Raw genomic sequence first — 12,634 nt, 5'->3', positions numbered from 1 at the left:
CGGAGTGAGTGGTATCAACTTGGGGTCTCTATGGATGTGTCGCGCCCTCTGTGGTGGTGGCGACCACTCCTGCTGACTGGATTGGCTGACCATCACCCCCGATTCATCCCCGTCTGCACCATCAACACTGTCATAGCGTTATATTCATCTCTCAAATCTGTCACCTGTGTTTGAATCCATTGGAACTGGTGTTGCATGCTCCTCCATCTCTGCTCTTGGCACATGGACACTTTTTCCAACTGCTGATTTCTGGATGCTTGGGAGCGGACCAGAGACTTCACCATGCCCCTCAGCTCCTCCAGCTTATCAGGATTTCCAGCAGCCGCTGCCCCCTGCTGGTCAGCTGAAGCACCTGCTTCCCCACTGCCTGGCTCCTACTATGACTTTTTACTTTTATCGACATAATATACTATGACTTTTTTTTACTTTTTTGACGTTTATTAACATATTATACTGACTTTTTATGATTGTTTTTGACATGTTATACTATGAATTTTTATGACTTTTATTTTTATTGATGTTTACTATGATTGTTTTTTTACTTTTATCAACATAGTATACTGACTTTTTATGACCGTTTTTGACATGTTATACCATGAATTTTTATTTTTATTTTTATCGACATAATATACTGACTTTTTTTTACTTTTTTGATGTTTATTGACATATTATATGGACTTTTGATGACTGTTTTTGACATGTTATTCTATGACTTTATAGATTTTTATAGACCTAATATACTATGACTTTAAAATGATTTTTTTTACTTTTATCGACATGCCATACTATGACTTTTATTGACATAATACACAATGACTTTTATGACTGTTTTGAAACAATACAATGAATTTCTATAATATTTTTTGACATACTATACTGTGACTTTTGTCATAAAAAAGTCACTGTACCTTGTCAGGATCAGAGACGGGTTGCTGTCTGTGTGTGTCAGAGTGGTCTGACAGGAGCTCCGTGTCCTTGTACAGAGAGTCATACAGTTTCTGTTGGTTTTCATTCTGCATTTTAAATCATGTCTTATGATCCTGAGAATTTTAAAGGGACTGTTTGTAACTTCTTATACGTATAAATCACCCGGGTCGGTGTCCCATGCGCGACCTGGTGCTCGCATATGCGCGCTCGCGTGTGTCTACGCTGTTCAGACTCAGACTCCAACACAAACTACATTGAAGCACCAAAACCTCTTGGTTGTATCTAGTGAAGCCCGTCTGTTAAACAGTGTTGGCCGCGGTCGGAGGACGCGGGGGAGACCGTAGCTTTGGTCTCCAGGACCGGAGTCTGCTGTACTCTGCTCCTCTGCTCCTCTGCTCCTCTGCCTGCCTTCACTCACACACCACGCTCGTTCTCACTCTTTCACTCCACCTCACGTGCATGCTGCACACTCCACACTGCAGAATAGTTAGTAGCTCTGAGAATATCTAGTGAATGTACAGTGGACGAGCTACAGACTTTAGGAATCAGACCTACTATCTTATGGACATTGTTTGGTGATTGGTGGGTCAGATTGCGGACAGGGAAGCTCATCATGGAGTAAAACACAAACTTTAACTCCATTCTTCTACTTTTACCTTGCTTTTACTTTTACATTTTTACGATCGTATTAATTTACACTTGGACTTTAGACTCGGTCTGAGTGTGTGGACTGCAGACTTTCTTACTCACAGTTAAGGGATGATATCCACCTCCTGGCTGCGTCCTCTCTCTCTGTGGCCCGCGTTGATCCTCGCTCCACCACCGGGAAGGACCGGAGGAGGCCGTCATCAGGTAGTCAGGAGCTCTTCCTCGGGCTTCGTCTTGGATTGTCCCGTCCGTGCAGTTTACTGACATCCATCTCCTCACAGAACCAGGAACCATGAACTTCATAAACGCCCTGACGCCCGGTTGTGCCATCTTCCTCTACGGCACAACCTCAGCACCCTGGTGTTGAGGCTGACATGTTTTATGCACGGCTTTACATCCCCGTCTTCCTCTACGGCTCAATCTCAGCACCCTGGGTCCCATGAGAGCTCTCGATGACGGTTTAGGCGAGTTTTATTTAGTTTCTGTCCAGTTTGAATGAAGTGTTTTACGATGCTCCGCTACGTACAGCTGATCTCAATGTAAACACAAATACACGTGGATGATGGACGCAATCGTATTCGGGCACCTTGGCGGAGGTCTGCGCTCTCCGAGTGTCATGCTAGTTAAAAAATAAAATCTCTCTCTCCTTCCAAGAAAGGAAGGAGAGAGAGAGCGACATTCACGTTCATCAACATCGCAGCCTACACCACGCATGATTGGATGGAAGGAGGTCACATGAGAAGTGATGCGTAAATACCGACATAGGATCGTAGGATGTAGGATCATCCAGAAATGAATTAAGATGAGGCGGCGCAGACTGAAACCAAGCGTCACTAAATGGTCAAATTATTGTACATTATGGCACTTTTGTCATTATTGATCGTACATTGTACAGAGGGCAAAATGATCGTACAAATATGAGAACTATCGTACATCTGGCGACGCTGATGACCAGTGCGGTATTAAGTGTGTGCACGTGCCCATGCTCGTCTGGTGGGAGGGGCTTAGGACAGCTGCAGGATGACAGCTGTATTTTCAAAATCTGGCATGTTTTTTTTTTTTTACCTTTTCCAGAAAACTGCCTCCTCTGAGGCTCCACCTGAATATCAACAGGCTGAAAGGTCATTATGGTCCTTTTTATAAACTGCGTACTCCACCTTTAAATGAAACAATGCAAGAACTTTGCTTCATTTTAAGGGGTCACGAGCAAAATAATGTTGCTTTGAGTTGACAGAGACGCAGTATGAACTTACCGATGAAGAACTCTGAACTGATCCTGAAACTCTCGAGTGATGATGAATACATTTAAAGAGACTCAAATTAAAGGAGGGTTTGTATTTTTACTTTATGTCGAACATGAAGATGCTTCTGGTCTTTAGCAGGTCTTTCTGAATCAAACAGGGAAGACGTTTTTTAGCAGGATGACGAAGCTTCTTCCTGTGTGTTCGGTGTGAGATCATCTTCGCCTGGAGGTTTCTTCATCGTCTGAATCACTTTATTGCTTTTCAGATGCTTGTTGTGCTGCCAAGAGTATGACCAAAGAACCCTTTAAAAGTGATTAATCTGTTCAGGGCACTAACTCGGAACAATAAGCAGCGTCACACAGAGGCAGTTTGACATTTAATTCTCTGCAGGTAGCCGGTACATTATCTGCTTTAGGTCTTGACAACAATATAGAAAAAAACTGACAAAAAAGATCAAATGATGTTTCTCCTAAAGGAATCCAGAAGAGGAGACGAGACATTCACCCGCTGAGGTGAAGGACGGACTCTGTACGCCTTCTGTGTTTGTGATGAAGACGTCAGGATGAAGGTGTACAAACAATAGAAACATGGTTTCCTACTACAAAGAGACCAGAAACAAACAGCTAGTTGTTTGGCACTATTCCCTCAAACCTAAAACATTGAATGAATATGTTTGACCAACGTTATATATATATATATATATACGGTCTGTATATGGTAGGAGAAGCAATCAGAGCGTTAAATGTGGTGAATGTCGCCCTCCTGTGGTTAAAGGAAGTATATGATCCTGTAATATCTGACAGACTTTAATGCCTCCACATCTCTGGGGTCTAGTCCAGAAGACGTCAGGGATGAAACTTGAAAAGTGGAAGTTTTTTTCAGACATATAGCATCATTTTACCAGCGTGTTAAGAACTACTTCACAGTGAAATCAGTGTTAATTTTGGCAGCTGTTTTATATTTAGTCTTAGTCTTAAAACTTGTAGTCTTTTTTATCCTTCATAGTTTTAGTCATTTGATTTTAGTCAAAATGTTTTCTCTCTTAATTCTGTCAGCTTATGGTTAACTGGTAAAGTTTTTATGTTTTTAAACAACATTTTAGTCTTCTTTTTCCCGTCATGTTTTCTCCCGTCAGCGTTAGTGTTTCGTGACGTCGGCGTCATCTCGTCTTAGTCGTGGAAAACAAAGTCGTTGACGAATGTATTTCGTCATAGTTTTAGTTAACAAAATAAACACTGATTGAAACGTAGATGCTGAAAAGCTTTTGAAACAACTGAAGTTCCCAACATGATCAACTTGATAAGAAATAAGGAAAACGGTTAGGTTGAAAGGTCATTGTTCACCTTGGTAACGGCAGAGATATACGGCCCAATTTAGGAGCCGTTTCCATCAAATCATCTTCTTCAGCACATGTAGCTGCACAGTTCAAAATTCTATTTTTCAATTTTTTCTTTAAGGAATAAACAAGTTCTGCTGCAGATAATGACCGACTTTTGTCTAATCACGTCTGATCAGGTGGGTCAGAACTTTGGCCCTGTTCAGACCTGGTATTAACATGCGTCCTCCGTGACCCAATCACAAGTGGACCGCTCTAAGTACGGGTGTGAACGCACCCAAGACGCATTGAGATCGGATCTTTCAGACCACATTCAGAGGTGGTCTGGGCCACATTAAGGACCGCCTACTCTACTGATGTCCCGCTGGGGTCCGCGGGGTCTCCGCGGGGTCTCTGTGGGGCCTCTGCGCTCCTCTGGTGAATAGAAAGGCAGACGCCAGCGCTCGTCTGCCTCGCAGCACGGAAACAACCTCTGTGCTCTACTGTATCCTGTCGGTACATCTGTATTTTATTAAAATATATCTTATCTACAGGCTACATGTCTACAGACTATCAGACTGGGAACAGGAAGTGCATGATTATCTTATTATCTCTATATGTGTCGGTGGTTTTGTTCCGCTGCTTTGCACATAGCTGACACCCGTCCGTCCGCCCGCTCGCTCTCCTCCCCGGCTCTCTGAAGCTCTGTACCCAGCTGTTGTCTGGCAAAGGCGGCAGTGGCGCTGGTTCGGAGGTCCCGAATATGTAGGATATTACACACGGCTGCTGTATCAGCCGCGTGTTTACTGCGTGTTCATTTAAATATAGAGTGAGATCGGATCACAAGTGGTCGCTCTAATGCCAGGTGTAAACAGACGTACTAAAAGTGAATGATTTTTAGACATCTAGTATAAATATGTGACTGTTGTTTCAACTGCATTTCAATGACTAGATTTCAATGTGAAGTACACAACTACATGTTGAGATAAAAATGGAAATGAAAAACTGTTTTTTGTTTACATTTTCATTTTTATTTATCATTGTTGTAGGTCTATGGTACGACGGAGTGTTAGGGACACATTGAGGAAAAAAAATAAATCTGAGGTTTCTAGAATAAAGTCATAATATTATAAAGTAGTAATTTTACGTGTTATTTTCTTTTTTTCTCATAAAGTTATGACTTAATTCTCGTAATATTACGACTTTTTTCTCGTAAAGTGATGACTTTATTCTGTAAATCTCAGATGTTTTTTCCCTCAATGTGGCCCTAATACTCCGTAGTACATTGTCTCTTTGGCCCTCACTGCATTAGACTTATATACTATATACTTAGACTATAAACTGTGTTACCTTCATCTCAATGATCAAATGTTTTGGGTCTCCAGACAGATTTTTTTTTTTTTTTTGCCTAAAATGTCTCTTTTGATAGTAAAGGTTGCTGAGCCCTGGTCCAGCTGAATATTAGCAGATAGCTGTATAGTAGATTGTATTTACAGTGAACGTAGCGTATCGCAGGCTACAGGAAAACAACAGAAACCAAAGGGAGTCTGGTATCAGTACAGATAAAGAAGAGTTAGTAGAGTCCATGCAGCTACACGCAGTTCTACTGTACGCAGTAAAGACGAGGGTCGTGTGTGTAAAATTATGAATACATCGTGTACACATTATGTACGCAATTATTACTGCATCCACTTTCATATAATCTCATGAACAGAGTCTCTTTTCCTTCGTTTCTTCTCGGTCAGAGACACAAATCCAAAATGTCTTTAAAAAGATATTTTGTGTGTATTTCCTTCTCCTTCTTCTTCTGTATCCCAACTACACATGCTGCGTTCAGAGATGACAGAAAAGTGGGAAATTCCATCTTCCTGTGAGGAAAATCTGCATCAGCATGCTCCTTCAAAGTCAAATTTAGCATTCAGGATTTTTTAACTCAACAGTTGTCTGTTGTAAATGTGACAGGAGATTCTGACCTCTGACAGCAAAAACACTCTTTTCCTTCACATTCCTCCTCTTCTTCATCATACCATTGTCTCCGAGCTGGACCCTTTCCCGGTGAAGAAGTCCCAGAAGTTGGAGGCCGGTGACGGTTTGCTCTCCTCCTGCGGCGTCTGTCTCACCCAGATGCTGCTCTCCGTCGACCCGCTCAGACTGGAGCAGCTGCCGCTGCCGACGCCGCCGCCGACCCCCAGGGTGAAGCTCAGCGCGGAGCCCAGCGGGCCCCGGCGGTCCTGGGTGTCGTGGTCCTGACTGTGGTGTCTGGAGGTGGAGGACGAGGAGGGCTGGGCCAGGCTGAGCAGGTTGTGGTGGGAGTGGAACTGACGCATGTGGCGGATGGATTTACCTGAAGGGGCCTCACCTGAAGGAGTGAAAACAAACAAGAAAAGCGCCGTTTTGAGCCTCGAGCAAACCTCCTATAATCTTTCCTTTTTTAAACTTTGATTTCAAGGTTAAATGTTCAACAGATTCTCACACTAAGACTTTTCTAAAAACTGGAAAAACCTATAAAAAAACCCATTAAACAACCAAAATAAGAACAACTGAGATAAAAATGTGATATTTATCATTTATTTACTTTTCTTCCTCCTGTGCAGACATTTTGTCCAGAACTCTTTTGACAAAGGAGGACTATTTAACTGTTAAAAACTGGGACTAACTAACAGTCCCATTAATGTTCACTGTTACAGCCTCTCCACTGTTTGTCACTAGGTGGTGCTGTGGCCACATTTATCATATAAATGCCAAGAGATGCTCAGTTTTTATTCAACACAATGACGTCATTTTAATTTAAAGACACCTTAATGTAGTGAAAGCACACATGACTGTATCTGGAGTCTCAGGATATTAGAATTAATGGCTGTTCAATTATATTTTATTTGAATTGAGCAGTTCTTTCAAGGAAATTCCTCTTAAAATGAACAACTGTTTATTAAATCAAGACAACTAATAAAGTGTTTCTCCATTTTCTGTATAATTGGTACCAAATGACATCGTTCGTCATGGAAACTTCCTGGGAAATATTAGGACCTGTGAGAGAAAAGCATTATCCTTTTATTGCCCACCATAAAGGTATAAAAGTCATGCTGCCAGAATTATATTTTTGGAGAAAAAAATACTATCATGAACTTATATTTATGTATTACAGGGCTTTGTTGAATACTCGATTCTGATTGGTCAATCACGGCGTTCTACGGACTGTTATTTCTTTGTAACAGACCGTTGCTATGGACGCAGTTCTGATGTCGGACTCTGGCGGACAGTTTTTGTGTTAAATAATTGATTAGAGTAGACTATCCTATGTAGATTATCCCTTAATTATTTAAGAACTTTTCTTGGTTTAGGGGAGACTAACTATTAAATATCACCATGAAACTTCCCCAGTTGATTACTGACATTAAGACAATTATTTGTTTCTATTAGAAGTTTTCTAAAAATATGTTTCAATATGCAAATGAGGCAGTATCTTATTAAAGCGAGGTATAAATCAGGCTATGAATGATATATGAACAAACCCCTCACCAAAAACCTTCAGAATATACATAGGAATGCAACTGGTAAGTCTGGTGGATGTAAGTGCTGCTGAAGTGGAGATTTCTGGCTCAGAGTGAGAAAAAGCTCATGTTGACAAAACGGCCTTAAAGAGTCAAATTTCCTACATTTTTAAGAGACTGAATAGGGTAAAAATGTTAACTAACAGACATCGCCATGAAACTTCCCCAGTTCATTACTGACATTAAGACAATTATTTTTCGTATTACAAGTTTTCTGAAAACGTATGTTTAAATATGTAAATGAGGCATTATTTGATTAAATATGCACTAATTTTCCTGAACAGAAATGTGAACATTGGATAAAGCCAGGTTCAAAATTATTGTTTCATTTTGTTGAGATATTAAAGTCAAGGATTTTTACAGAGGAGATTTAGGATATCTCTTTTTATCACTCCATAAATCAGAAAATACTGTCAACAGCCATGAATGAAATACATTTTCATTGTTTCGATGTTGTATAAATCAGGCTATGAATGATGTATGAAAAATCCCCTCAGTAAAAACCTTCAGAATATAGATAGTAATGAAACTGGGAAGTTTGGTGGATGTAAGTGCTGCTGAAGTCTGAGAAAAAAACTCATTTTGAGAAAACGTCCTTTAAAGATATGGATTGTAAAATTTCAGACATTTTGAAGACACTACAGGTGAATAGGGTAAAAAAATCTAACTAACAGACATCACCATGAAACTTCCTGAGGTGATTACTGACATTAAGACAATTCTTTTTTGTATTACAAGTTTCTGAAAATTTTATGTTTAAAACTTTTGGTGAATTCAGGAGAAATCTAAAAACGCAAATAGACAAAGTAGTAAAATAAACACCGAAATATTTGGTCTGTTTTCTTTGGAAGAAAAATAGCCTAAAATCTTGAAAAATGACGAGTGCATGAAAAACAGATGTTTTTGCCGGGGGTGTCTTCGCTTTAATAAAGTTGTTCTTCAGCTGAAAATGCTCTAATCTAAATGCAGTAAGTCTAAAATAAATATCGATATCAGCCTTTAAAAGAATCATATGATGCGTAATTTCATAACGCCACCAAAATGCGTACCGTATCTCGTTTCCTGGCGCTTCCTGTTCTGGTTCAGCTTGAGAACGTTGAGGAAGACCTCGCTGGTCAGGCTGCCCTCGCCGCCATTGCCGTCGGGCGGGAAAAGCGGTGATGGCGGCTCCAGCGGGGACAAACTCCCGCTGGAGGCTCCGATGGAGTCCAGAGACGCCCCTGTGTCCCGACGACCCCCCGACTCGCTGCTGTTCTCCATCGTGAGGTGACTGCCGCTGTGTGAAGGGATGAAAATATACTGGAGCATCAGTAGATAGTAGATTTAAAACTCTTGGGACTTGATTGACATACTGGTTGTCATGGTTACCTGAGTTTCCGACGCAGCAGGTAGTCGATGATGTCCGGGTCCGTCTGGATCAGACTCATCAGGACCTCCTGCTGCAGCTCTGCAGACACCTGGAGGGGCACACATACCAAAGCTTTTGTTTGGGTGCATAAAAAAGCCTTTTATGTATAAAATTAGGCTATAAATAAAAAGCTAAATAAAAGTTCAAAACCTTTCACTAAATCTAAAAAGGTGCACTCAAAATGACTCTTTAATTTCATCTTCAAAATTAAGATTTTAAGACAAATTGAAAGGAAAATCCCACTTTTCATTCATTTTTTGTCCATTTTCTTCCTGTACGATTGATTAACATTTATTGAATGTATAATAAAATTTTTTTTAATATTTGTAAGTACGTTCTGCATACAAATATAAACTGTAAAAATAAGAGTCTTAAAGGGACTGTTTGTAGCTTCTTACACATATAAATCACCCGGGTCGGTGTCCCATGCGCGCTGGCGTGTGGCTACGCTGTTCAGACTCAGACTCCAACACAAACTACACTGAAGCACCAAAACCTCTTGGTTGTATCTAGTGAAGCCCGTCTGTTAAACAGTGTTGGCCGCGGTCGGAGGACGCGGGGGAGACCGTAGCTTTGGTCTCCAGGACCGGAGTCTCTGCTATACTCTGCTATCCTCTGCTCCTCTGCTCCGCTGCCTGCCTTCACTCAGCTCGCTCCACCTCACGTGCATGCGCGCACACTCCACACTGCAGAAGAGTTAGTTTAGCTCTGAGAATATCTGGTGAATGAACAGTGGACGTTTGTGCAGAAATAACTGCTGCAGCTCCTCCAGACCAACAGAGGTTTCCCGTGTCTTGTGAAGTGACGGGGCTCCGCAGAGAGAAACGTTATCGTCTCTGACCAAAACTCTGCTGTCTCCCCTGTTACCTCCGGCCGCAGTCGGGAGGCTGAAGCAGGAAAAGCCAACACTAGAATCAGCATTGATTCATGGAGAGACCTTCGTCTGGTCAGCTAACATTACTGCCAAGCAGCTGAAATATAGAGTGATATTGTGCTTTTAGCTGACGTGTGTCGCCTCACTGTTTTGAGCGATGCTCCTTCATGTCTATGTAGAGCGAGCACAAGCGCGAGCCCGATGCTGACTTTCGTTGACTTAACGGCCACAAGTGTCGCTGTTAACAAGACATTTCTGATTCTTACAAACAGTCCCTTTAACGGGTAAATTCACAGCCCCAAAAAGCAGTTATTTGAATAACTTTTCTTCAAAGAACTCCCAATGAAAAGTTGAGTTTTTAATACTTTGAGCAGCACAAACTAAACGTCATTCATCTCCATTGTACTGAGGTTCAGAGGCAAATATCTCAACACATGAAACCAAAACTATCTGCATGACTAGATACCAGTAAATGGGTGAACTACCCCTTTAATATTAAGTAACACCGTTGGGACTAGCTCTGTGTACAGACAGTGATTTGAAGGCTGAACATAATCATCGACGTACAGTGAAGAGCCTCCGGTAGTTCTGTATGAGCACCAGGGTCACGTTGATGATCGCCGTGCTGTCCTCGATCCCCATCGCGTGAGGACACGCGTCTCCTCCTCGCTCCCTCTGCAGCAGGTTGGGCCCAAAGATCACTGCCAGGTTCGCCGCCGTCATCTTGTTACCGGGGATCTGGATGGAGAGAGGGAGAGGAAGGAAAGGTGGTCATTTTTATGATGTTGAGTTCAATTCGTTGTTCAAATCTTGATCCACTTTATTTGTTAAGTCATTGGCTTGTAAATCTCAGCGGCCTCCAGATGTTTACCAGGACAGACGAGAAGAAAATATACTTCTGTTGTAATACTAGAGCAGCCGATCAGAGTGATTTCTCTCACCGACGGGCTCCGCCGCCGATTCAACATGTTGAATCTCCGACTTTCCGCTGCAAAAATAACTACGGCATTCGGAGAGCGCAGACCCCCGCCAAGGTGCCGAGTATGAGTTTAATCTGAAAAAACGCTGAATCTACAGTTGACCCCCTCCCCCCCCAACCCTAACCCAACCAACAAACAAACCAACAAAAAAAACAACAAACCAACCAACAAACAAACAAACAAACAAACAAACCAACAAACAAATCAAACAACAAACAAACCAACCAACAAACAAACCAACAAACAAACCAACAAACTAACCAACAAACCAACCAACCAACAAACAAACCAACAAACCAACCAACAAACTAACCAACAAACAAACCAACAAACTAACCAACAAACCAACAAACCAACCAACCAACAAACAAACCAACAAACCAACCAACAAACCAACCAACAAACAAACCAACAAACTAACCAACAAACCAACAAACCAACCAACCAACAAACAAACCAACAAACCAACCAACAAACCAACCAACCAACAAACAAACCAACAAACCAACTAACAAACAAAACAACCAACAAACCAACCAACAAACAAACCAACCAACCAACCAACAAACAAACAACCAACAAACCAACCAACAAACAAACCAACAAACCAACCAACAAACACACCAACCAACAAACCAACCAACCAACAAACAAACAAACAAACAAACCAACCAACAAACCAACCAACCAACAAACCAACCAACAAACAAACCAACAAACCAACCAACAAACAAACCAACAAACCAACCAACAAACCAAACAACCAACAAACCAACCAACAAACAAACAAACCAACAAACCAACCAACAAACCAACCAACCAACAAACAAACCAACCAACAAACCAACCAACCAACAAACCAACCAACAAACCAACCATGTATTTTTATTATACATCGATATAAACAGGATCATGCAATCAACGATCTCCAACAGCCGTCTGTGGGCCAACAAGGGCGCCACTGTGTGTTGTCACTGCGTTTTGTTCCACATGTAACGTAATGATGTCATCACCAGCATACAATGTGATGACGCAAAAGACAAAAGCCTCAACTTTCCACTGCAAAAAGAAGGAATGCTGTAGATATTATGGTTTTTATTTTAGATCGATTGAAAGAGGTTCATGCAAACAATGATCCGTTCTTAAAGGGTTAAAGAGGTACTCCAGCAATTTAATATTGTACTTCCATAAAGCTGGGGGACTTGGAAGTCATCCTGACTTTTACTAGTAGTGAAGCCTACCTCCTCGTCATTAGTTCGTATGCTGTCCTGGGCGAAGCTCTGCACGGTGTGTAGCAGGCTGAGGAGACGCAGCAGGGTGTCACAGTTACAGGGAGGCAGCAGGTTGAGGAGGTGCTGCAGGTACTGGAGCTGGTCTGCTCCCCTCAGCACTACAAGAGGAACAGAGAGTAGGAGCATTTAGTTTGATTCTTATAGGTGTTACTGCTGTTTAGCCACTGTGTGTGTGTGTGTGTGTGTGTGTGTGTGTGTGTGTGCTTACGGTTGGCGTGCAGGAAGGCGGGGTAGAGCTCTCTGGGCAGCAGAGGATCAGGGATGTCTCTGAGGAACTCTTTGAGCAGCGCCGCCACGTCATGGACGCTGTGCTCCTCGTCCAGCTGGACGTCCACCCCCCTGTCAAACTCCTCCAGCAGCTGAGGAGTGCGCCGAGAGGACAGATGTACCCGAAA

The 12,634-nt window shown here is 42.0% G+C and overlaps 1 protein-coding gene across 4 annotated transcripts in view; it reads right to left on the bottom strand.

Annotated features, from left to right (window-relative positions):
- Nucleotides 1-5,287: 5,287 nt before the first annotated feature.
- arhgap36 (Rho GTPase activating protein 36) overlaps nucleotides 5,288-12,634 on the bottom strand; it is a 104,692-nt gene continuing 97,345 nt past the window's right edge. For all 4 annotated transcript variants that reach the window (XM_074623211.1, XM_074623213.1, XM_074623214.1 and 1 more), the window contains exons 7-12: nucleotides 12,448-12,598; nucleotides 12,189-12,337; nucleotides 10,535-10,705; nucleotides 9,054-9,142; nucleotides 8,735-8,961; nucleotides 5,288-6,493 (exon numbers count right to left, since the gene is read on the bottom strand). In XM_074623211.1, the coding sequence (XP_074479312.1) occupies nucleotides 6,156-6,493; nucleotides 8,735-8,961; nucleotides 9,054-9,142; nucleotides 10,535-10,705; nucleotides 12,189-12,337; nucleotides 12,448-12,598 (1,125 nt within the window). In that variant the 3' untranslated portion in view covers nucleotides 5,288-6,155. The remainder of the gene's footprint in view (nucleotides 6,494-8,734; nucleotides 8,962-9,053; nucleotides 9,143-10,534; nucleotides 10,706-12,188; nucleotides 12,338-12,447; nucleotides 12,599-12,634) is intronic.

Source organism: Sebastes fasciatus, chromosome 22 (assembly GCF_043250625.1).
Source record: "Sebastes fasciatus isolate fSebFas1 chromosome 22, fSebFas1.pri, whole genome shotgun sequence".
Classification (NCBI taxonomy): domain Eukaryota; kingdom Metazoa; phylum Chordata; class Actinopteri; order Perciformes; family Sebastidae; genus Sebastes; species Sebastes fasciatus.
Note: the sequence above shows the minus strand (reverse complement) of the source record. Positions and strands in the feature narration are given on the sequence as shown.